General features: G+C 42.7%; 1 protein-coding gene across 1 annotated transcript; it reads right to left on the bottom strand.

The window, feature by feature from the left end:
- Positions 1-2,965: 2,965 nt before the first annotated feature.
- On the bottom strand, positions 2,966-22,834 carry asb1 (ankyrin repeat and SOCS box containing 1). Its single transcript, XM_078403506.1, has 4 exons — positions 22,468-22,834; positions 17,022-17,324; positions 15,113-15,498; positions 2,966-11,374 (listed from the first exon to the last, which is right to left on the bottom strand). The coding sequence occupies exons 1-4, from the start codon at positions 22,716-22,718 to the stop codon at positions 11,241-11,243; spliced, it is 1,074 nt and encodes a 357-aa protein (XP_078259632.1). The 5' UTR covers positions 22,719-22,834; the 3' UTR covers positions 2,966-11,240.
- Between the last annotated feature and the right edge of the window lie 1,461 nt (positions 22,835-24,295).

Genomic DNA, 24,295 nt, shown 5'->3' on the forward strand with positions numbered 1-24,295 from the left:
GAGATTCCTAATGATTACATCTTGATCTCTAAAACAGCACTGAAATAGGATTCATTATTTTAATAGCACTAAAGATCACAGAAGCTGCCATAGACTATTACATTTTGGGTAAATAATTAAGTCATTAACCATGTACTTGTCCCACTTAAATATAAACATTCATGCTCCCTGTACAGATTCAGACCATTTACCAACAAAACAGGTGGTGCTGCTAGCTTTAGGCTTGGGTATTTGGAGAGTTCCTCTACATGCCCTACTGTGCTGGAAAATTAAACTAAACCTTCATTAACCTTCATTAATTAACTTCTAACTTGAAGGCAACACATGGATTGAATTTTAGCATTCAGCTTCATGAATGTACCTTTTTTTTAGTTTCGTTTATTATCATCACATTTACTGAGGTACATGAAAAGCTTTTGTTTGCATGCTATCCAGTCAAAGAAGACTGAAAATGTATACAATCAAGCTGTCCACAGTGCACAGATAAATGATAAAATGGGGTACATCATTCAGTGCAAAATATAACATTGTAGTCCGATTAACGATAGTTCTAAGGTCTCCAATGAAGTAGATGGGAGGTCAGGAACGCACTCTAGCTGATGGGAGGACCGTTGGCCTGCTTCCATGCTGTATGATGCTATTCCTAGTACCATTTCCAAAACATCTGGGATATGTTTGAGGATCGCAGAGTGCAGCAATCCACAATCTCCTCAAGGCGTCAACCTGAACTCTAGCTTGTTCACAGATGCAGAAAAAACTAGAGGTTCTGCTAGGGACAGTTATATTGGTCCCTGGTGTCAATTGGTATTGCTTTATTATTTTCATTTATAATAAGATAGTGAAAAGTGTTTTTTGCATCTTAATTAAAGCAACTCATATTATACATGCATACAGCCAAGCCATACACAAGTAAAACTAGTAGTGCAAAGAGAAAATATCAGTGCAGAATACAAATATCATTACAGTTGCAGAGAAAAAGTACAGCATCCACAATAAAGATAGGTTGGAAGATTGGAACTTCTCACTAACCTACGGAAGGATCATTCAGTAGCCTGATAACAGTGGGGATGAAGCTGTTCCTGAGTCTGGTGGTCCGTGCTTTAAAACATTTGTATCTTCTGCCCAATGGGAGAGGAAAGAAGAGGGGATGGCCAGAATAAAAAAATGTCTTTGTTTATGTTGTTTGCTTTCCCGAGATAGTGTCAATTGTAGAAGACGGTGGGGAGTCTGGTGTGTGATAGACTGGGCTACATGCACAATTCTCCACAATTTCTTGCAGTCTTGGGAATTGTTCCCAAACCAAGCTAAGAGTTGTTGATGATGTGCCAAACTTCGTTAGACTCCTGCGGAAGTAGAGACATTGGTGTGTTTTTTTCACCAGATTCAATGTGGCTTCCAGGCAGATTATTGGTGATATTTACACCTAGGAACATGAGGCTCTCGACCATTTCCACTTCGGCACAATTGGGGCATGTGATCCACCATGCGTCCTGAATTCAATACCTAACTCCTTCGACTTGCTGGCTTTACGGAGTTGTTGTTTTGATATGCTACAAACTGTCTATCACCTTCCTATACCCTGTTTTGTCATTGTTTGAGATCTCATCCACTACGTGGTATAATCTGCAAACTTATAGATGAAGTTAGTACAGAATCTGAACACACAGTCATGAGTGTATAGGGACTATAGTAGGGGGTTGAAAATTATTGTCAAGGATGTTTTGTTGCCTACCCTCACTGATTGTGATCTATGGGTGAAAAGGTCAATGATTCAGTCGTGGGGGGGGGGGGGAGGGGGGGATGCTGGCTCCTAGTTCCAGGAGTTTGGTGATGGGATTATGGTGATGAAGGTAGTGCTATAGTCAATAAACAGAAGTCTGATGATGGTGTTCTTGTTATCTACATGTACACGTACATGTAGGGCCAGTGATATGCCGTGGACATGTTGCGACGGTCGGTAAATTGCAGTGGATTAAGGCTATCAGGGAGGCCGGAGATAATGTGCACTATGACCAGTCTTTCAAAGCTGGTCTTCCCTTCAATCGAGAGATGAGCAGAACCTCTACCGACTACTTAGATCACAGATACCCAAGGGCATAACCTGCCCATGCTGAGAGCTCCTGCTGTGCCTTAGAAGGGATCTCGCTTATTGAAAACCACTAAGCCATGAGATCAGAAGCCTGTGGATGCTAAGTGTTTCCACCAGTGGTAATGGACACCAACAAAGCAAAACAATCTAGCTACCAGGACTGAACACATATGTCAAAGTATTAAAAGATCATCTCCAGAACATTAGTCTGAGCAATCCTGGAGTAAAATAATGCGGAGTATTATTTTAACAGAAAGTTTTGCTTACCTTTTCATCAAGTACTTCTGACTGCCAATGATAATTTGGGAGAACATTGAAAAACAGTGGTCTGATTGACAGTGAAGAATGATCCGGCCTGGTAATAAAGTAGCTTCTTTCTCTGTTGTTAACAAACATTTTTTGCTCAATGTACAATATTGAGTTGGGTTATTATGTCAGAAAGCTGACCAACTAACAACACCCAGCAGAAGCCCTCCCATAATAAAAGCTTTCAAGATTAAATTATTTGTTCTGATCAACGGTAAGAATAAGGGTGGCTGATGATATGGTACTCCAGTCACTGGGAGAGAGGTTGATTTAAATCTGAATCAGGTCAAGGAAAAGGTAGATGAATTTATTCCATTGCTACTGCAGTGGTGATAGTGGCTCTTGGGGTCTTCAACATTCTTCACTTCTGACATTATTGGAAAGTAAAAATTGCCACCTTGCTTTGGACAAAATCTGGCTTTGCTCATATAGCCACATCAATAACCAAGGCAATGCTTGGTACCTAGCCCCTCATTCAACTGCAAAGGAAGCTAAAAGTCACACTGTGCTGCCCAAATGTTGTGCACAATTATAAAGAAAGAATAAAAGGAATAATAACAACTTTTCCGCAACTACGGTTTTTAATGAATTAAATAGCACACAATTAATTCAGCCCAGAGATACCATCTGGCATGATACAACAACTTGCCAAAACATTAGTAACATACTCCAGTGAATAGAATAAAGTGCTCTTAAATGCATAAAGCTAAACACAAAAGTAAAGGGGTTATTTTACAGTGTGGAATCAAACTTATTTTACCACACAGCTTATTAGGAAATAGTCAATTAGCCACATGATAGAAACACTGAAGAAAGGAAATGTTGAGTAACACAACTGTACTGAACACTATCAACAGTAAAATCATAGGTACTCATTGATAAACACTATTAGCATTAAGTGGAATGAGCTGGCAGAGATCAGTTTTTAAATCACAGAATTCTACCTTCGTTCAAAAGCTCTGCACGACTGTGCAATTAATTTGTTTGCAGACCCGAGCCAATATTACAGTTCACAACCGCCGCTGTCCTTGCTTGCCCTGCTGTTTGCCGAGGACACATAATGTGAAAAATATATCAATGCCAACCGCCAAGGGCAATCCTGAAACAGCAGGGAAGGAGGTCCTATTAAAATATAATGCGAAATCCATGTACATTTGCAGCAATAGAAAGATGGAGCCACAAAACTGGTAGCAACAGAAGGAATCATCTAATGAAAATGGTAGTAGTTTTTTTTAAACTCATACTCTAATCAAAACAAAAACTTTGAGAGGCTGTTTCACTAAAACATTGAGCTGATACAATAGGCTGAATTTTAAAGTTTAACACTGGAGTTTAAGCCTGATGCAATCCACTCCTGGGAGTTGTACTCAACGCCCAACATCTCACAAGCATAGCAACTCATCCCCAAACAGAGAGCGCTTCCAACATCTTGACTAAAAATTAGGGAACACCTGTTTCATCATGTTCTACTGAGCTGGTGGCAATCCAAAGCTGTAAAGTGGGTGATTTCCAAGAGAGCCTTTAAAAAAAAACTTATTGTCAAAAGAACTTTCACCAATTTAAACCTGCACGATCATTAACTAATCTCTGCTGCTCCAATGTGAACATTCCCAATCCCAGCTGATTTATCACAACTAGTGATTTGCCAATTATTTTAAACTACAACTCAAAATCACTTTGCTAATTACCACCAATTAAGTAAATTCAATCGGAACCTGCAACTATAGTTTTAACAGGATCTGAAGCGAGCGTTATCAAAGACAAAAACCAAAATATTGTGCATCAAACATATTGGGATGGATGCTCAATCCATGGTGCGCCACATGGTTTTGCCTAACAGTACCAAGCCTATCTTCTGCTCCCGGCTTTGGCATCATCTGCCCATTGAATGGCTGTTGAAATCTGTTTGGTGTGGGCAGCAATCGGTTAATAGAAATTAAAGCTTCAATCTAAGACAAATATAGCTGCAACAGTAAAGGTTGTTTTGAGTGTCTGCATTCCAAAGGTGTTTGAATAAGCAGAGGTATTCTCGTCAGTTGAGATGTGCTCCTACTGTAATTATGTAATTCTACAATGCCACTTGTCCATATCGAAAATGCTGAAGTGAATTATTTAATTGTATCTATCAAAACTGTATTTAATCACCAGCTGCTACCTTTGTGCTTAAAGAGTATAAAGCCTCAAACTAGGGAGATTTTACCAAGAGGGTGGCATGGTGGCGCAGCGGTAGTTGCTGCTTTACAGCACTTACAGCGCAGGAGACCAGTGTTCGATCCAGGCTATGGGTGCTTATCTGTACGGAGTTTGTACGTTCTCCCGGTGACCTACGTGAGTTTTCTCCGAGAACTGCGGTTTCCTTCCACACTCCAAAGACGTACAGGTTTCTAGATTAATTGGCTTGGTATAAATGGAACAAAATTGTCCCTAGTGTAGAATAGTGTTAATGTGCGAGGATCGCTGGTCAGTGCAGACTCAGTGGGCCGAAGGGCCCATTTCCCCGCTATATCTCTAAACTAAACTAAACTAAAAGATACCCCACTCTTCCTCAATGTCTGCTTGTGCTGAAGACTTGTCACAACCCCAGCTCTGGTCTTTATGTGGCTCAATCAATGTCACCATGGACAGTATGCAATCATTGGCCTTTCTGCTGATAGGTGTCATGTAACGAACAACCCTGTCAGTTGTTTTTCAGTGCTGTTTCATCCCTTGTCGGTTTTCAGTCATAGACAAACCCTTCGGCCCACTGAGTCTATGCAACTACCAACCACCCATTTTTACACAAATCCTATTCAAACCTATGTCATTTTGCCATATTCCCATCAACTACCCAACCCATCCTCAGATTCTAACACACCTACACGCTAGGATAAATGTACCTACCGACCTGCATTTTTGAATGTTAGAGAAATCAGAGCGCCCAGTAAAAGACCACGCAGTCACAGGAAGAACGTGCAAACTTCACACTAACTCTAGGTTATTGGAACAGTGAGGCAGTGGGCTCGACCGGCTGCTTCGCTGTGATTCCCTAAACTTAAAGTATTTAGCATTTACCTTCCCCTTTTTTCACAAAAAACACATCAGCTGAAATGCATGTCAGTCTTCACCCATTTTAATTCCCCGTCACATTATAACATAGCCCCACATGATCCTGTGCAGCGTATTTTCCCAAATATCAGGCATTCGAGTGAGGTTAAAAAAAGAGGGAAAGAGCCAAGCGCTTGCACGAGGTGTACAGCGGGGGTCAAAAAAATCGAAAATGTTTGGAAATTTACACACAAAATGACCCGTTTCAAGTATCTTTTAGTGCATTTCGAAGTAAAAACGGACATTACAAAATAATGTGAATATGCCACTGTACACTAATGACATTTTGAAGTAAATTCGCACATTAATTGATAATCAGCCCAAAAAGGTGGTAATTGGCTTTTCTGCTGTGTTTTATATTTTAACCCCGTCTTAATTAATTTAGTTATATAATCTTGCACTTAAATTTAATATTTACTCATTACAGTTCCACCACTGATTTTCTGACACTCTTGGTTCCAGAGCTTTGCTGGTTTACCAAGGAAGTCGGCTATGGGGATAGATGTGCTGGCTCCAGCTAGGCTGGAGTTCCAGAGCCCCGGCCGCAGCTTGCAAATTCAACCCACTGATTGGCCATGGAAGCCCCGATGAGGTCGAGATTGGCTGCCTTGCCCAGCTTAGGTGCCACATTTTCGGGGAGACTTCCAGGGCGCGGGGGATTTCTCGCGGAAACCCTAGCAATCTCTAACGGAACCCCAGTGTTCATTACAAGTCTATACATCGTTTATTTTCTTTTTTTTCCGATCTGCGGAAACTTCACATGCCTGAACTATACATACAGTCTAGTGTGTGCGGCATCAACCAGTGCTCAACGTCATAAAATCCTAAATCTGCTTCTCATGCTCTCCACATGGTGAGGAAACAAGCAGCAAGAGTAAAAGGGAATAGATGAATTTGTCAATTAAAATCGGAAAAATGTAAATTTGGCAAGGGGTCTCAAACCTGAAGCATCAACTGTTTCTCTTTTCACAAATGCTGCCTGATCGACTGAGTGTTTCCAGCATTTTCTGTTTCTGTTGCAAATCTCTGAAATTCTTTAGCACAGAATTCTGCCAATAATAAAGACTGCTGCATGCATTTCTGATGAAACTGAGTGTTTCTTGGGAACAAATGAAATCTAGGAATCTAGGAATTAGAGGACTGGCCAGTCAAGTGCATCTAATTTGTAAATTCCGCCTTGTGCATAAGCAGGCTAAAAAACAATGAAATCTGATATGCCAAGTGCAATTTTTCATCGCAAGAAATTCCCCACTTTGGAAACAAACTTATACCAAGTAAGGAAATCCTTTGCAAGAGGAATAGTTCAAAATGCAGAGCCTGAGCAAAGAATTGATTGAAAGCTTCACTAAGCTATTTCAAGAAAACATGCTGGTAAACCTCCGGAACACGAGAAGAGAAAGTGAAGAGGAAAAGTGCGCAGTTTGAAGCCACCATTGGAGCAAAAAATATAGATTGTAAAACGACACACACAAATCCCACATGGTCACAGGGAGAACGTACAAACTCCGAACAGACAGCATCCGCAGTCAGGATCGAACCCGGGTCTCTGGGGCTGTAAGGCAGAAATTATACTGTTGCACTGTGCCGCCCAAGTCCCACTTCCTAGATACTTGGAAAGGTATTCGGAGGTCGAGTTATCCCATAGTCTGAAGTAACAGAGGAGAATAGGCTGAAGAAAATCAGCAGTTGGTTCAAAACTTTTGAGTAATGCAAAGCTAAAGGCCATTCTTCAGATCAAGAATGAAGGTAGTTCTCAGATCTATTACCGAATAACATCACTAAATACCCTCACAGAATTTGACAAGAAGATAAAGAAAACCAGAAAACTTTTGCACTTTACCACAATTTACCACAATCTGCTGTGCAAAAAAACCTGTATGGAAAAGTTTATATAATTATAATAATAATAATAATAAGCATTTATTTTATATAGCGCCTTTCCAGATGCTCAAAGCGCTTTACATAAACAATCATAACATAAAAACAAACAGACAAACTATCCTAACGGAGAAGCGGCGAATAAACAATTGATGCTCAAATCCCATCTGCCAACATCTAGAAATTCAAATCTCTAAAATTCACATGATGTCATCATTCAGGCATCTTTTCCATACTGTGGTGGAAGAAACAATGCCAAAATAAAAAGACTGAAAAACTTGAAAGTACCAAAAAAGACTGAAGGATTCCAACAAGCTAATTGATATTACAACATAGACGAGGACAACCAGCAGTCAATACTCCTATATAAAGATATACCAATTGCCACTTCAAAGAGAGAAATGCCACAACCAGCAAATATTTTGGAGATGAGACTTCAAGAAATTAAGGATCCCTAGTGCCAAGCAAGGCACGGGAATCAGAACAACTGAATTCCCACTAATATTGGAAGTTACTCCAATTGATTGTTCTTAAATCCTGTATCCCACAGCATGCTTCACAAATTACAGCTGATTCAATATTAAATATGTGGAGAATAACTGAGCAATGGGATCTCAGCTCATATCTGGAATATGCCCAGCATCAAACAGCTTAAAAACTATGGAGAGTTAAAAAAAAAGATTTCTAATATAGATGGACTTGTACAGAGCCCACATTAAGATAACATGATGACACAATGAAAGTTTTTAAAAGTTCATAAAAGAACAGGAGGTGTTTGTCACCCTTATACTAAAAAATAAATACATTATGGCAGTAATGGCATTGAGATAATATAAAATCTAGCTGATAGTGCACTTGTGATGTATACCAATTACTCAATTTACAAATTTTCACTATATCATTTTTTCTTTGGGGGTTATGTGTCTTTAATTTATGGAATTACTGTTTGCTGTAGAAAATAATATAAAGGTCTCTGCCCGTAATGCACTCTAAAGAGATTGCAATGATTTAATGGAATTTATTTTGTGTAACCTTCAAGATGGCATCAAAACATCCAGCAGTTCTAAGCAACAAATTTGCATTAATACCATGCTGAATCCAAGTTATAGAAGTGAAAAAAGGATGATTACTGGGCATTACTATTCATCCAATCAAAATCCTTAAAATCTGGACAAAATACCACTTTGTATCCAGAATGTTACCTTTAGAAGCGCATTGCCTGTTATGAAGGGAAGACATGTAATGATGTAAGAAATGAATAAACAATTAAATGTCTGGTAGTGGAAAACCATTCCAAGGAGCCAACATTCATCATTGAGGATGCTTTCCTCTCTCCTAAACAAGTATTTAATGTGGATGAGGCAGGGTTCCGTTGGAAGAGAATGTCCTCACATCTGTTCATTTAAGGCATGAGAAAACTGTTCCAGACTTTATGACAGTCAAAGATCACTGACACTTCTCCTTGGACTTAGTCTCCTTGAGGCGACTGTGAGCTTTAGTCTCCCTTAGTCTATCACTCAGAAAATCTGAGGGCTCTAGAGGAATATTCAACAACTAATCTTCTAGCGATGTAGCAATGCAACAAAAAAAAAAGACAAACCTTGCTATTCCAAGATTACATCACTTCATTTCTCTCTCGCTTCACTCAATCATGTTGTGCGAGGAATAAACTGGACAACAAAGCCTTGTTAATTGTTGACAATGCCTTGGATAAGCAGAAATGGGCTGGTAACTTCCAGATAGTTACGGTATCCCCGAACACCACTCTGCTGTCACAAAACTTGGCTACAATTACCTTCTAGGCTTGTAGCCTGTAATGAGGTATGCCATTTTGGAGTTGAACTGCAAAGGGAAACAAACCATTCTGGAAATTTGGAAAGAGGTACAATTACAAGATAGCCAAAGACTACAACAGTACCTCTTGGGATGATATAACCTAGGCAACAGTAATGGTTAACAAACCTGAAAAATCTCAGAGAAAATATTGTCAAGTTGGCAATCGATTTGAAGTAGATCAATGTGACATGGCAAACGATGGAATCTCATGCTGCAGAGCTAAAAATAATATATTAGTGCTCAAGCCACAGAGATCTCAAGAGGAACAAAAGCCAAGCAACACAAACCACCCCCACCATTTGCCGCAAGGGACTTTATCTGGTGAGAAAGGAGAGCCAACCAGATTTTTACTGAAAACTCTTTTAAGCCTTGTTCTTCAACCAGCTAGGAAAACTCACTCAAAATAATCCTTGCTTCAATGTCACAATGTCTACTGAATCCAGATTCACCACCAGCAGCCAATGAACACCAATAGCAACGCAACTTTTCACCTCCCTTTCACCATTCCAAGAGTCGCCACTTCAACTCGTTGATCCGCCTGAAAAGGGACATTATTTTTATGTCATTATCTTACATGTTAAATTATATTTTATTTCCGATCATTGTAGATTGTTTTAATTGCTAGTTCTGTAACACAACCCAAATGTGTATCTTTAAGCAACATTTTGTAAATCCCAAAAGGTTTTTCTTATTAATTTAATGAAACATTTTCCAGAACCTTTTGTAAATCGAGGAATGGAATTGAGGAATGCAGTGGTAAATGAATAAACCAGAGAGCATTAGAAGGTATAATCACATGTTAAGCTGAAAAAGAACTAATGTGTGACAATAACAAGGTAGATAGCCACGCTCAGTACTTTCAGCAAGAGCATATCAACAAATCATCATAACCATGTGTCTGTCCACCATTACATCTAATGGATAAATCTACTGTGGCACCTAATACCCAAAGCATCTCATTGCCATGTGCATACCTAACAAAAACAAACACTGCTCTCTAATTCCTGCATCATTTGTGAAAAGTAACTGAACAATTAATTTTGTGGACCAGCTATGCCATGACTTGGAAGAGGCATTCATTATGTACTGTGTCAAGTGAGTACGACCAAGTCAGCCAAGATGCTAAAGTAAAAATTGCCAAAACTTCAACACAACCTGCAGATTTCCTTGCAGATGGAACAAAGGTTACAACTTCAACTCCCAAACCATGCAAGCAGATAAATATGAGCTTTACCAATAATAGTCACTTCCTGTGAATACACAATTAAAAAAAAGATAACTTGCTGTATTTTACCTGACAGAACAAGAGTTTTATCCAATTACTGGTGCTCAGCTCAAACCAAAGTCATCAGGTAGTAAACAATATGCTGTCCGACTTCGAACAATGATTTTGTAAAACATTTCAGAGGTTCATAGTATCATTAGTTTAATTAATTATGCGTACATCATTTTGAATCTTTGGGCAGTTCATGTAAAATGCATTGGGATTCATCCCAATGTAGAACAGGTGAAAGATAGGTAACGTTACAGCTAATGCCTCTGCCTCTCTCAAGTGAAACCACTCTGCTTATATCAACAGGTATGTACCCACTGAAAATTCCAAAACATCCTTTTTGTTATCAACAAGTAAAAAGGTACGAATTTCAGCGACTAGTGTTTGATTAACCTACATAATGTTACAAAGATTGATTGATGCCTTAAATTCGCCAAGAGATACTGCATATTATTCCGGGCTTCTCTTGCTTGCTTTATGCCGACATTGTTGTTGATTGAGGACATGGTCATTTCTTTGTGAATTGTTTCTGTTCTTTTCACAAATGCCAGTAATGCAGAATTCCATGAATCTTAACAGGACAAATCTTTTGAACTATTACATGGAAAATAAAGAACAGGAAAGCAAAACATTGCTCTCCAAGATACATTATATCATATTAGTGAGGCAGAAACCAGAATTTCCTGCGAACCAGAATAATCTGCTGCCCCAGATTAGCGCAGTGAAGTTTCAATCCAACAGAAATCCTACAGAGCAGCAAGATGTGATCCTCATTCAGGTGTCTTCATGTAACAGGAAGATTTTGACCGTATCTGGTATAGGCAGTGTTTGGATCAGATTAAGACGAAACTTCCCCAGTGCTCTGCGAATGACTATCCGGCAGGAAGAGGTCAATGTCCTAGGAGTACCTGTTCAGAAAAGAATATCCTTTTAATGAAAATTTCAACGAACAAACGTTAACCCTCTGATTCCCTAACTGGCTAAAAGACTGTGCATTCATCCAATTTATTCCCGTCATGATCTTACACACCTCTATAATTTCTCATCCTCCTGACTCCCAAGGAATATAGTCCTAACCTGAGTGCCTGTTTGATGTTTTTATTGTTGGACTGTGTTTTTGGGGGTTTTAGGGTGTGTGATTTGAATGCCTATTTAATGCTTCTATTGTTGGACTGTGTTTTGGGGGGTTTTTGGGGTTGGGTAATTTGGGTGCCTGTTTAGTGCTTTTATTGTTGGACTGTGGGTGATCATTGTTGGACTGTGGGTGATTGAATTAACATTTTGTTCAAGATGGCCGCGCCGTTGTGTTTGGCTGCCTGCCACTGTATGTTTCTTTTTTTTTTTTCCTAGTCAGATGTGCAGCACTTTGGTCAACGTGGGTTGTTTTTAAATGTGCTATACAAATAAATTGACTTGACTTGACTTGACTCAATTCCAGGCAACGTCCTCGTAAATCTTCCATGCACTCTTTCCAGCTGAACAACATATGTCCTATAGCAGGGTGACCAAAACTGAACACAATAATTCAAATGCATCTTCACCAACATATTATATAACTGTAACATAACATCCCAACATTTATACTCAATACCCTGATTGACGAAGGGCAATGTACTGAAAGCCTTCTCAACCACCCTATCTACCTGTGACGCCTCTTTCAAGGAACCTGCACTGCTGTATCCCTCTGCTCTGCAGCATTTCCCAGGGCTCTGTACAGGACATGCCCTTGTTTGACTTCCCAAAACGCAACATCTTGCACTCATCTGCATTAAAGTCTTTTAACCATTCCTCAGCCCACTTGCCCAACTGATCAAGATCCTGCTGTAATTTTTGACAATCATCTTCGTTATCTATACCACCTACTTTATTGTCATCTTTTATGTCTGATTTTATTTCCCCCGAATCTGCTTCTACCCATCACCAGTTGACTCTGTCTCCCCACATCCTACCTCTCCCATCATCTTTCACCCTCCTCAGTCCACCTATCACTGGCTGGCCCTTTTTTCACCCACCCCCCTCCTCTTTATAGCTGTTATCTACCCACTCCACTCTCAGACATAATGCAGGATCTTGACCCAAAACGTTGATAATTCCTTCCCCATCCAGCCAAGATGCTACTCAACTCACTTGGTTTTTCCAGCAATTTGTTTTTTTGCTCCAGATTCCAGCATCTGCTCTGTGTCTCCATTTTATTTTATGTAAATGTTTGACTGAGACCGAGGAAGATATGAGATCCACCTCTGAAACAATTGTTTTCAGAATGGGCATGCGATGAAACTTCTGAGAAACAATTTAACACATTTTATAATCTTTCTGTCCCGGTGGGCCAATTAATTGGAACAGCTGGTTAACAGGATCGAGCACATTGGCGATGGAAGGAGTATCTGTGGTCTTGGAGATCAAACATCCTGTGTGTAGGATGTGTAAGATCAAGTATCTTGTGTGTAGGGTGGCCATAGTGACAGCAGGAAACCTCTGCTGGTCCTTCTCATGTGTAAGGCTGGAACTCATCAGTCTGAAGCCACCAACAGATTGCCAAAAGGGAAGGCTCCAATGTTAAAAAAAACTTCATTCCATTAACTACAAGTAAACCAGCTCTCATTATTTTATCCACTGTAACAATCTATCTTTACAAATTAATTCCCTCCACTAACCACACTATTAATGCAGCACCTCATCCTTTGCTGGGAAATGCCATTTTCCTTCTTTCTTTGTTCCTTCTCCCCTCAGTTTGCATTTTCAATTTTCCTTTTAACTTTAGCGAAAGATTTGACGAAATGTCTTCAGTTTGTGTTTACATACAACTTGAGGGGTCACTAACCTGACACATTAAATCTGTTTCTTTCCATAAATGTTGCCTTGCTGGTCCAGCTTCTTTAGTTTTAATGTAGTGTAACTGCTGCACTGGTAATTTTGTTCTACTTGAACCTTTTGATTCTAGTTATTCAAGCAGCTCCTCTGAAGAGAATGGGATATCTCCATTGTGCCCCACAGTGAAACCACACTTCTGGTGAGGGTTGAGAACTCCAGGCAGATCGCACATCACTTAAAGAGATTATCAATCGAGACTGGTGAAGTACAATACCACATCAAATGATTCATTGGTAGAATCCAGAGAAAAGAAGAGAGGATCAATGCTGGCACATTGACACAACAGAGCCAGCTGTAGAAGATGCATTGTCCTCAGGGAGGTGGTTCCATCTCAAAGACCCAAAATCATGCATCTGCACAAGGCAGCATCAATCTTAGACATTGTGCCCTGTGCAAGCATTTCATTCAGCTGGACTGTCATGGGGAACAGCCTGACAATTAAAAGTAGCTGAATTCACATCTGTTTAGGGAGACCGAACTTACATTTAAATTGAGCTTATTGTTTTCAAGATATCCCAAAACACTTTACAGCCAATAAAGAACTTCACCCTTGCTATAATGTCAAAAAAAGTGACAATTCTGTGCACAGCATAATCCCTCAAACACCAATGTGCTTAATGGCCAGATTATCTGTTCCTTGTGGGATACTGGTTGAAGGATATATATTGGCGAAAAGGACAGCATTCTTCAAATTATAAGGTGGTATATTTTACATCCAAGAGACCAGATAGAATCTTGACTCAAAGGAATTAACTTCAGCAGTGCAGCACTGTCTCAGCACTGCACGTCAGCCGAGGTTAGCTCTTCAGGGAATGGAATGGGATCAATCCACAAGCCCTTTCAGGATTCAAATAGGAAACAAGAATCACCCAATTTATTTCAACTTCTATATTACTTGGAAGAAAAATTGCAGCACTATTATCCTAGTATAAGCTATTCTCAAATACACAATTTAATATTTAAAACAGAACTGTTAATTTGGGAACAATTAGGAATAATGTTATAAGGGTGACAATAAGCTTTCATTGACATCAGATTTTGTATCTGCATAGAAGCATAGAAAAATAGGTGCAGGAGTAGGCCATTCAGCCCTTCGAGCCAGCACCGCCATTCAATATAATCATGGCTGATCATCTAAAATCAGTACCCCGTTCTTGCTTTTTCCCCATATTCCTTGATTCCTTCAGCCCTACGAGCTAAATCTAACTCTCTCTTGAAAACATCAGGTGAATTGGTCTCCACTGCCTTCTGTGGCAGAGGATTCCACAGATTCACAACTCTATGGCTGAAGATGTTTTTCCTCATCTCAGTCCTAAATGGCCTATCCCTTATTTTTAAACTGTGACCCCTGGTTCTGGACTCCCCCAGCATCAGGAACATTTTTCCTCCATCTAGCCTGTCCAATCCTTTAAGAATTTTATATGTACTAGAAGATCCCCTCTCATCCTCCTAAATTCCAGTGAATACAAGCCCAGTCAACCCATTCGTTCATCATATGTCAGTCCCGCCTCCCAGGAATTAACCTGGTGAACCTACACTGCGCTGCCTTAATAGCAATAATGTCCTTCCTAAAATTAGGAGGCCAAAATTGCACACAATACTCTAGGTGCAGTATCACCAGGGCCCTGTACAACTGCAATAGGACCTCAATGTTCCAAAATTCAAATCCTCTCACAATGAAGACCACCTTTAGGTATTCAAAGGTATCCTAATCTGCAATTAGGTTAATAATAACAAATCAGGAATGACAACCAAGATGTGATTCATAATGTTACCTTTTGCAGCTCTGAAGAACTGCAAGGCCTCCTCCTTCACCTTCATGCGGCTCATTGTTTCAGCATCCAAGCCTTCCCAGTTAACCAGGTTGAGGTTAGCACCAAAGTCGATCAAAAGTTTTACAAATTGCACATCACATCCATGCCGTAGGACCGCATCCAGAATGCAGGTGGGCGAAGCCCTGGGAAAGGCCTTAACATCCACCTGTCCCCAGTAATTATAATTGGGGTTAGCTCCGGCTTTCAGTAGCAACTTGAAACACTGAAGATGATGATAGGCAGAACTGATATAGAGTGGGCACACTCCTAGTGATGTGAATCTCCGAGCAGCAGGTGCTGAGATGCGACTGGCTAAATGATAATCAACATCAACATTAGCACCATATCTGAAAGCAGAGAGTAAATGGGGTCACAAGACTGTCAGTGACTTCCATAGAAAAATCAACTCACTGCTTCTCACAAAGTATTGTTGCATGATGCTTCTATATCTTGCGGGGATGGTTTGTTTGGTCACTTTACAGCAGTTTCTCTGTAACTGTAACGCTGTTACGCTAGATTTTGCACTCTGCTTATTTCTTCTCTTTGCACAACCTGTTGTACTTGCAAGTAGACACAAAATGCTGGAGTAACTCAGGCAGCATCTCTGGAGAGAAGGAATCGGTGACGTTTCGGGTCGAGGCCCTTCTTCAGACTTGTGTATGGCTTGATTGTATAGTATGATTTGACTGATCAGCATACAAAGTTTTTCCACTGTATCTCGCTACAAGTGACAAAGATAAACGAATAGCAAGACCAATACCAGCATGTAAGGTTAAGGGGATGTTGAATAAATGTGCTCAAAAGTCCAAGATTTTATTATCGCGTAATAACGGGGAAATTATTTCTGGAAAAAAGGCTAGTAACACATAAATGGTAATAGAAATAATGGCGGGCGTTGGGCTGCTCTTCATTGGAGAGCCTCAATGATCTGGAATCAACCACACATCAAAGAACGAGCAGGAATAGATTCAAAAGGTACCAGCAAATGGCAACTGAATGTATTCTTGATGGGGAAATAAATCTGTAGGACGAGGGAGAAAGAACAAGAGTTGGGACTAATTTGTTAACTCTTTCAAAGCAACAAATGATGGGGAGCCTCAGGTCAGGCAGCATCGGTCGTGGGAAATGGTATTGGTATTTAATTGTCACTTGTACCAAGATTTGCTACCCAGGCAAATTATACCATACATGAATACATCAGGTAGTAGAGTAACCTCTGTCAGGTTAACATTCAACATTCTCTTCTCAACATAAAATAGACACAATCAGTTCATTCGCTGCAGATGTGTGCATCTTCCCATTTCTAGTTTCACCATAATAGATCTTCTTTGTACTCTCCCCATTGTCCATAAATCTTTTAGTTTTATAAAATATGTCAACCAGATGTTGGCCCAGTGGCTCATCTGATGGAGCTGATACCTCACATCTCTAAAGACTCAAGCTCAGTCCTGCCTTGGATGGAGTCAGTATGGCATTTGCACATTCTCTGTGACGGTATCCCACATTCCAAAGATATATAGGTTAGTAAGCTAATTGGTTGCTGTAAATCACCCGCATTGTATAGGTGAGCAATAGAATCTGGGAGAGTTGATGAGAATACGGGATTAATATAGGATTAGTGTAAATGGGTGATTGGTCTGCACAGACTCAGTGGGCTGAAGAGCCATTTTCCATACTGTCTCCCTCCGTCAAGTTTGATACAGGTTTGGCATTCCCTGTTACCAATTCTATCCCTCAAGGAATGTAATTTTGTGCTCAGTTTTGTTTTTAAAATGGACTTTAATCTGTATCTTAAATTTTACCATTTGCCTCAGGAATAGGTCTTTCAGTGGATAGTGAATATGTCTTAACCCCACCCTATCAAACTTACTTGATTAGTTCTTTGAGAATGTCCGCTCTGCCCACCCGGGAGGCATGATGCACAGGTTTGCTGCGGTGGTGGCAACTTCCATTCGGGTCAGCACCTGCCTTTACGAGGATGCGGGTACATTCCACATGGCCATTCAGAACAGCCACATACAGCGCAGTCTGTCCCTTGACATCAACCAAGTCCACCTCAGCTCCTTGCTTGAGCAGGTAGTCCGCGCAGTCAGCGTGGCCCGCAGTGGCAGCAATCCGCAGGGGAGTGCACGGCAGCCAACCACAGCACCAGACCGACTTCTCGTTGATTCTCCTGAAGCGCAAAAGAGCCTCCATGAACAATTCACTCCAATTTCACTTTACCTTCAATAACGTTCAGATAAACCACAACACACATACTCACACACACACACACACACACACACACACAGGACAGGAATGAATTGAACAAGAATTAATACTCCTCTGGACATGATGTGCAAATCTCCACATCACAACCCTTGCACTTGAAACCCTTGAAAACCAAAACAACAAGGAATCTTTGCTTTAATTTAAGAAGGGTCACTGCTCAAAATGTTGTTGTATTCTTCTCCATCTCTACAAATCACCACAATTTCAGACTCAAAATTAAAAAACACAACTGCCAGAAATATAACACAAAGACAGAAAATGCAAAAGCTACATCTGTGGAATGACCGTTAAAGTGTCAAGCCGAAGATCCTCAGTCAGAACAGCAAAGGAGAAAAATAAGCTTGTTAAACTATAGGGGTGGACAGTGGGAAAGAGGTGTATATGATGGGATGACCACAGTGATAATCAATGAGTGAAATGGTGCAGTTTGAGAATGAGAATATAGACAATGGAATACAGACAAAATAATGTAGGAATTATGAATTGCAGAGCAGGAAGACATGTTCGTCAAGTGAATCCGGACACATTCTCCACTCCATTCTTCATCATTTTTCTTTTTTCACTTTTCATATCATTATCAATTTCCATGGACTTGCACGACATCTGACTACCAGCATTTTTCCAATGTGTTGATTTTCATATCTCTTTTAAGTTTTTTTAATTCTCTCTTTATTTCACTGTTACTGTTTTGTTAACTTTAGTTGGTTCTGCAATTCATCAGGATCGAAGTTGGTATTCACTTTTATGCATGCTTTTTCTCTTAGGTTTTATGTTGTTCCTTATTTCTTTGATCATCCATAAATGATTCTTTTGGCAAGTCGAGCTCTTGGCCCTGAGGGGTATAAACTAGCTCTGCATCACAATATTAAAAAACACCTCCTGCTGATCTACCAGAGTTTTACCCTTTACAGATGGATGCAGTTTCCCATGGGCTGTCTTAATGTCACTATGTTATCCCTGTCACTGTGTTATCCCGAGTTAGAAGCTTAGTAACTATTTCAAGTTTCTCCATTAGAAACATTGTATTAGACTTGATAATTTGATGATCACAGATAAATTCTGAAATCTATATATGCCTTTTCTCTTGCCTAAAAATGACAATCACTGAAATCTTAGATCCTTTCTATTCTTTAGTTCAACCAATAAAGTAATTGCCTCCTCGTCTCTTTTTATACCTTTCATTAGTGAAGTGATTCCATTCTTTAGAATCAAGCCTTCTACTCCATGCTACAAACCCTTTTTTCCCCCATCCCCTCTACCAACAATCAAGTCATGCCCTCTAAGTTGAATTCACATCTTTAATTCATTTAACATCTACTTTCTACAATGAATGGTTTATCTGGCCACATAACCTATATGTCCTTCTGCTCATTTCTTCTTTCCATCTCCATTTTTTAAGATTTCCGGGGTAGTACCTAAAACATACCACTTTGTCATTCCCATCTCCCCATTTTAAAGTTCTGTGGTATATACTACTTAGCTTTCCTGCTGGGTTCTTGTTCAACCCAGTTCAGTTCAACTTTCTCCTTATATTCCTACATTTAACTCCTGCTATTTTCTACATTTCTCTTTCATAGGATGCTAGCAGAAAATAAGAATAGGAGTAAGCCATTGAGCACTTTTGAGCCTGTTCCACCATTTACTGTAATATGACCATGGCTGATCATCCAAATATAGTAATCTGTTCCTGACTACGCCCCATATCCCTTGACCCTTCTAGCCCACTTCATCAGCCACATTTTCACCTCTACTCTGCCTATCTCTGTGCCAAGTAATAATCTGATGGTAAAATATTACAGGTGCTGGAAATCTCAAACAAATTGCTGGATATACTCAGCAAGTCCAGAAGCCTCTGTGCAAGCAGAATATTTTTTTTACTTGATTTTCCAGTTTAAAGTGTTAAGTCATACATTCTTGAGCGCATTTGTTCTCCAACAATGGAGGAGGAGAACACAAACAAGTCACTCAGTTGAATATAACAACAAAGATATCTATATATGATCCCTGACAATTTCCATAGATGGGAGTGAAACACTGCTTATGGAATTGATCTTTGGCAGATTAAAATTAACACTCATGAAGAAATGATGGTGACGTAATGAATATCACATTCCACTATCACCGTGAACGTACCCAATTTGGGACTATAAGGATACCATGCCCACATTCCTAAATATTCACCTGCTCCACCATTACGTCATGAGGACAACCATACAATATTCACTGAAGTAACCTTCTGACTGCTTCTCCCAAATCATGACCTCTATCACCTAGACCATGAAAAGTAAGAGATGCAAAGTTTTAAACCTTTGTTCCATCATTTATCGTCAAAATTCTGAAACACCCATTGTAAAACCCCATGGATGCATTTTCACCAAAAGCGCCACAACGCTTCAAAAAGATGTCCCACCATCAACTTCTCAAGAGCATCCTATTAATGAAGGCATTCAAGTAATCGTTAAGTTCCAAGAATTGTAACTCAAAATGCATTTTAAACATGCTAATATGTGAATTCTAATACATTCTGATTAGAGTAAGGCATTTGAATATGAATCAAGCAAGGGGTAGGGGAGAGAAAAGGGGGGGGGGGGTGGGATCTGGAGGAAGTGAGATGGTCCTTTCCAATGTTACACATCCAAAGGTTCATATCAACCCTGTTCCAGTTATTCACCTTAATTGAACAAGTCTACAGTCTTAAATTCCCCAATGGATGGTGAATAAAGATAATGACTGGTCACTCTGGTCCACATTTACATTATTATAACACAAGCTGGTTGGTAAGGAGAGAAGTCAAGTTTATTGTCATATACAAGTACAGTGAGTTACAGGGATAATAAAATCTTGCTTGCAGCAGCATCACTGGCACATGGAGACAGACACAGAAACAAATAATACATAAAATTCTGCACGGGAGCAAAAATAAACCGTACAAGGGTTGTGGTAAGAGAGAAGGTGGTTACAAGGATGCAGCCTTGTTCTCGTTCGAGAGCAGAGCACTGCGTCAATTGGAAGGCGAAAGCTGAAGCTGCACCGGGGTGTGGGCTGAGATGGGCGGGGTCCGCAGAACGAGGGAGGGGTTCAGGAGGGCAGGATCCTCGGGGGAAACGCAGAGAGACGGGGTTCTGAGAGGAGGGGGGATCTGAGGGGATGGGATCTGAGAAGAAGAGGGGGATCTGTGTGGAGGGGATCTGAGTGGGAAGGGGAATCTGAGTGGAAAGGGAAATCTGTGGGGAGGGGTATCTGGGGGGTGGGAGGTATCTGAGGGGAGGGGATCTGAGGGTCAGGAGGATCTGAGGGACAGGGGGATCTGAGGGGAGGGAGGTCTGAATGGGGAGGGGTATCTAAGGGGTGGGTTATCTGAAGGGTGGGAGTAATCTGGGGAGGGGATCTGAGGGGCGGGGGAGATCTGAGGGGAGGGGATCTGAGGGGAGGGGGATCTGAGGGGCAGGGGGATCTGAGGGACAGGGGGATCTGAGGGGTGGGAGTGATCTGAGGGGAGGGGGATCTGAGGGGCAGGGGGATATGAGGGGCAGGGGGATATGAGGGGTTGGAGTGATCTGAGGGGAGGGGGATCTGAGGGGAGGGGGAGGTATGGGGAGGGGGATCTGAGGGGTGGGAGCATCTGTAGGGAGGGGGGATCTGAGAGGAGGGGGATCTGAGGGGGTGGGATCTGTGGGGAGGGGGGATGTATGGGGAGGGAGATCTGAGGGGGTGGGATCTGTGGGGAGGGGGGATGTATGGGGAAGGGGATCTGATGGGTGGGGGGATCTGAGGGGAGGGGGGATGCATGGGGAGGGGGATCTGACGGGTGGGAGGGGAGGAGGGGGATCTGAGGGGAGGGGGATGTATGGGGGAGGGGGATGTATGGGGAGGGGGATGTTGGGGAGGGGGATCTGATGGGTGGAGGAGATCCTGAGGGGAGGCGGATCTGAGGGGAGGGGGAATCTGATGGAAGGTGGGATGTATGGGGGATCTGACGTGTGGGAGGGGGATCTGAGGAGAGGGGGGTGTATGGGGAGGGGGATATGATGGGTGGGTGGGGATCTGAGGGGAGGGGGTGTATGGGGAGGGGGATCTGGGGAGAGGGGGTGTATGGGGAGAGGAATATGACGGGTGGGTGGGGGATCTGAGGGTAGGGGGATGTATGGGGAGGGGGATGTATGGGGAGGGGGATGTATGGGGAGGGGGATGTATGGGGAGGGGGATGTATGGGGAGGGGGATCTGAGGGGAGGGGGTGTATGGGGAGGGGGGTCTGAGGGGAGGGGGTGTATGGGGAGGGGGATCTGAGGGGAGGGGGTGTATGGGGAGGGGGATCTGAGGGGAGGGGGTGTATAGGGAGGGGGATCAGAGGGGAGGGGGGTGTATGGGGGGGGGATCTGAGGGGAGGGGGTGTATGGGATATGACGGGTGGGAGGGGTATCTGAGGGGAGGGGAGTGTATGGGGAGGGGGATCTGAGGGGAGGGGGATCTGAGGGGAGGGGGATGTATGGGGAGGGGGGATATGATGGGTAGGAGGGGGATCTGAGGGGAGGGGGGTGTATGGGGAGGGAGATCTGAGGGGAGGGGGATCTGAGGGGAGGGGGATCTGAGGGGAGGGGGATCTGATGGGAGGGGGGTGTATGGGGAGGGGCGTGTATGGGGAGGGGGATCTGAGAGGAGGGAGGTGTATGGGGAGGGGGGATATGATGGGTAGGAGGGGGATCTGAGGGGAGGGGTGTGTATGGGGAGGGGCGTGTATGGGGAGGGGATCTGAGGGGAGGGGGGATCTGAGGAGAGGGGGGATCTGAGGGGAGAGGGGGGATCTGAGGGGAGAGGGGGGATCTGAGGGGAGAGGGGGGATCTGAGGGGAGAGGGGGGATCTGAGGGGAGAGGGGGGATCTGAGGGGAGAGGGGGGATCTGAGGGGAGAGGGGAGATCTGAGGGGAGAGGGGGGATCTGAGGGGAGAGGGGGGATCTGAGGGGAGGGGGGGGATCTGAGGGGAGGGGGGGGGATCCGGAGGGCCGTGTCCGGGGGGGGAGGGGGGGGAGCCGGGGCGTCCTTCACCTCCTGAAGTGGTCCTCCTGCAACAGGGCGGCGACGGTGGCCAGGTCCCCCACGTAGGTGGCGTCGTGCAGCCGGGTGTCCTCCGTGCCCTCGTCCGCCGCCCCGTCGCAGAACTGCTCCCGCAGCCATTCCTTGAGGTCGCGGCCGGCCCTGGCGCCGACGGCCGCCGCCGCCGCATCTTCCTCCTCCTCCCCCCGCTCGTCGGCGGCGGCGGCGCCACCGCAGCCCTTGGCGGCCTGCCGCTCCGACATGATGGTGGTGGTGGTGGTGGTGGTGGTGGTGATGGTGTCCTCTCCCCTCCTCTACACCGTGGCCGCCATCCCGGTACCTGAGGCCCGTGCCGTGTCGTGTCGTGTCGTGTCCCGTCCCGCCCCGCCCACTGGGGCCTCTGCAGCTGCGCGACCCCGGGCGCAGCACGAGCTGTGAAAACACGTACTGATATCATATTCTTTTGTGAAGCTCATTCGTGAGATTGCAAATCTTCGTTCTGTTTACGCGAAGCTCATTCTTCCTATCAAGAGGTTGAGAAGCCCATTCTTTGTATTAAGGGTTTGCAATTCATTATTTGTCTTTGGTGAGGCGCATGTCTCCAATCAAAAGGTTGCAATTCTTTATTTATCGTTTTTGTGAGGTTTGTTCAATGAATCAAAAGCTTGCAATTCTGTAATTATGTTTTGTAAAGCTCAACCCTTCTATCGATGTTTCCTTCCATCAGAAGGATGCAAAGTGCTGATAAAAATTCAGCTTAAATCTTTATCCCATAATCAACATCATTGTCATGGAATAGTGATGATGATGTTGATTAGGTCATGAAGATGAAGGGGTGCTGTCATTGCAGATATGACCAACATTGATTGCCCCTATGTCCTCTGTTGGCAATGAGCCATAGTCTTGGCCTGCGCAGTCCTGGGGAAGGAGTTTTGTTATGGAAATTCTGAATTTGCACCTACCATCTTCCCTGGTGGTGGAGTCTCAGTGGCTTGAGAACATCATCTCAATCCTGTATGCAGATGTTTAGCGTGCCCAAAATGTCTACCTACTTCTCACATTAGTGTTGGTAGGCCCCTTAAAGATGCTACTTATGAAAGTGAAAGAAAAGCTTTCATACAGCATAGCTAGAGCTGAAAAGGAGAACAAAGGGTGTCGGAGAAGAAATGAAGAAGAGGAGTGAAATATAAAACCAATGGGAAGGATATGGGTAAAATTGAATAAGAGTGAGAGGAAAGAGAGGGATAAAAGGGAAATAGGTGACTAGGTGATGGGAGGGATGGGACATGAGTACAGATGAGGAAAAGGGAACAGGATAATGGGATTGATGGGAGATGGTGGGTGAAATGTGTGGGAGATGGAGTTAAAGGGGAAGCGAATACAGGAGAAATTGCAAAGGACTCTCGAATAAATGGGAAGGAAAGTTCTAGATGGGATAAGAGAGTACGGTCAGGGCCAATGGTGACCGGTGCGAGAGCGGAGGTGAATACCAAAGTTAAAGTGTTGTATTTAAATGCACGAAGTATAAAAAATAAAGTGGATGAGCTGGAGGCTCAGTTAGACATTGGCAAGTATGATGTTGTGGGAATTACAGAGACATGGCTACAAGAGGACCAGGGCTGGGAACTGAATATTCAGGGGTATATGACCCATCGAAAAGACAGACAGGTGGGGAGAGGAGGTGGGGTCGCTCTGTTGGTAAGGAATGATATTCACTCCCTTGCAAGGGGGGACATAGAATCAGGAGATGTAGAATCAGTATGGATAGAAATTAGGAATTGTAAGGGTAAAAAGACCCTAATGGGAGTTATCTACAGGCCCCCAAACATTAGCCTCGACA

The sequence above is a fragment of the Rhinoraja longicauda genome, chromosome 8, assembly GCF_053455715.1.
Source record: "Rhinoraja longicauda isolate Sanriku21f chromosome 8, sRhiLon1.1, whole genome shotgun sequence".
Classification (NCBI taxonomy): domain Eukaryota; kingdom Metazoa; phylum Chordata; class Chondrichthyes; order Rajiformes; family Arhynchobatidae; genus Rhinoraja; species Rhinoraja longicauda.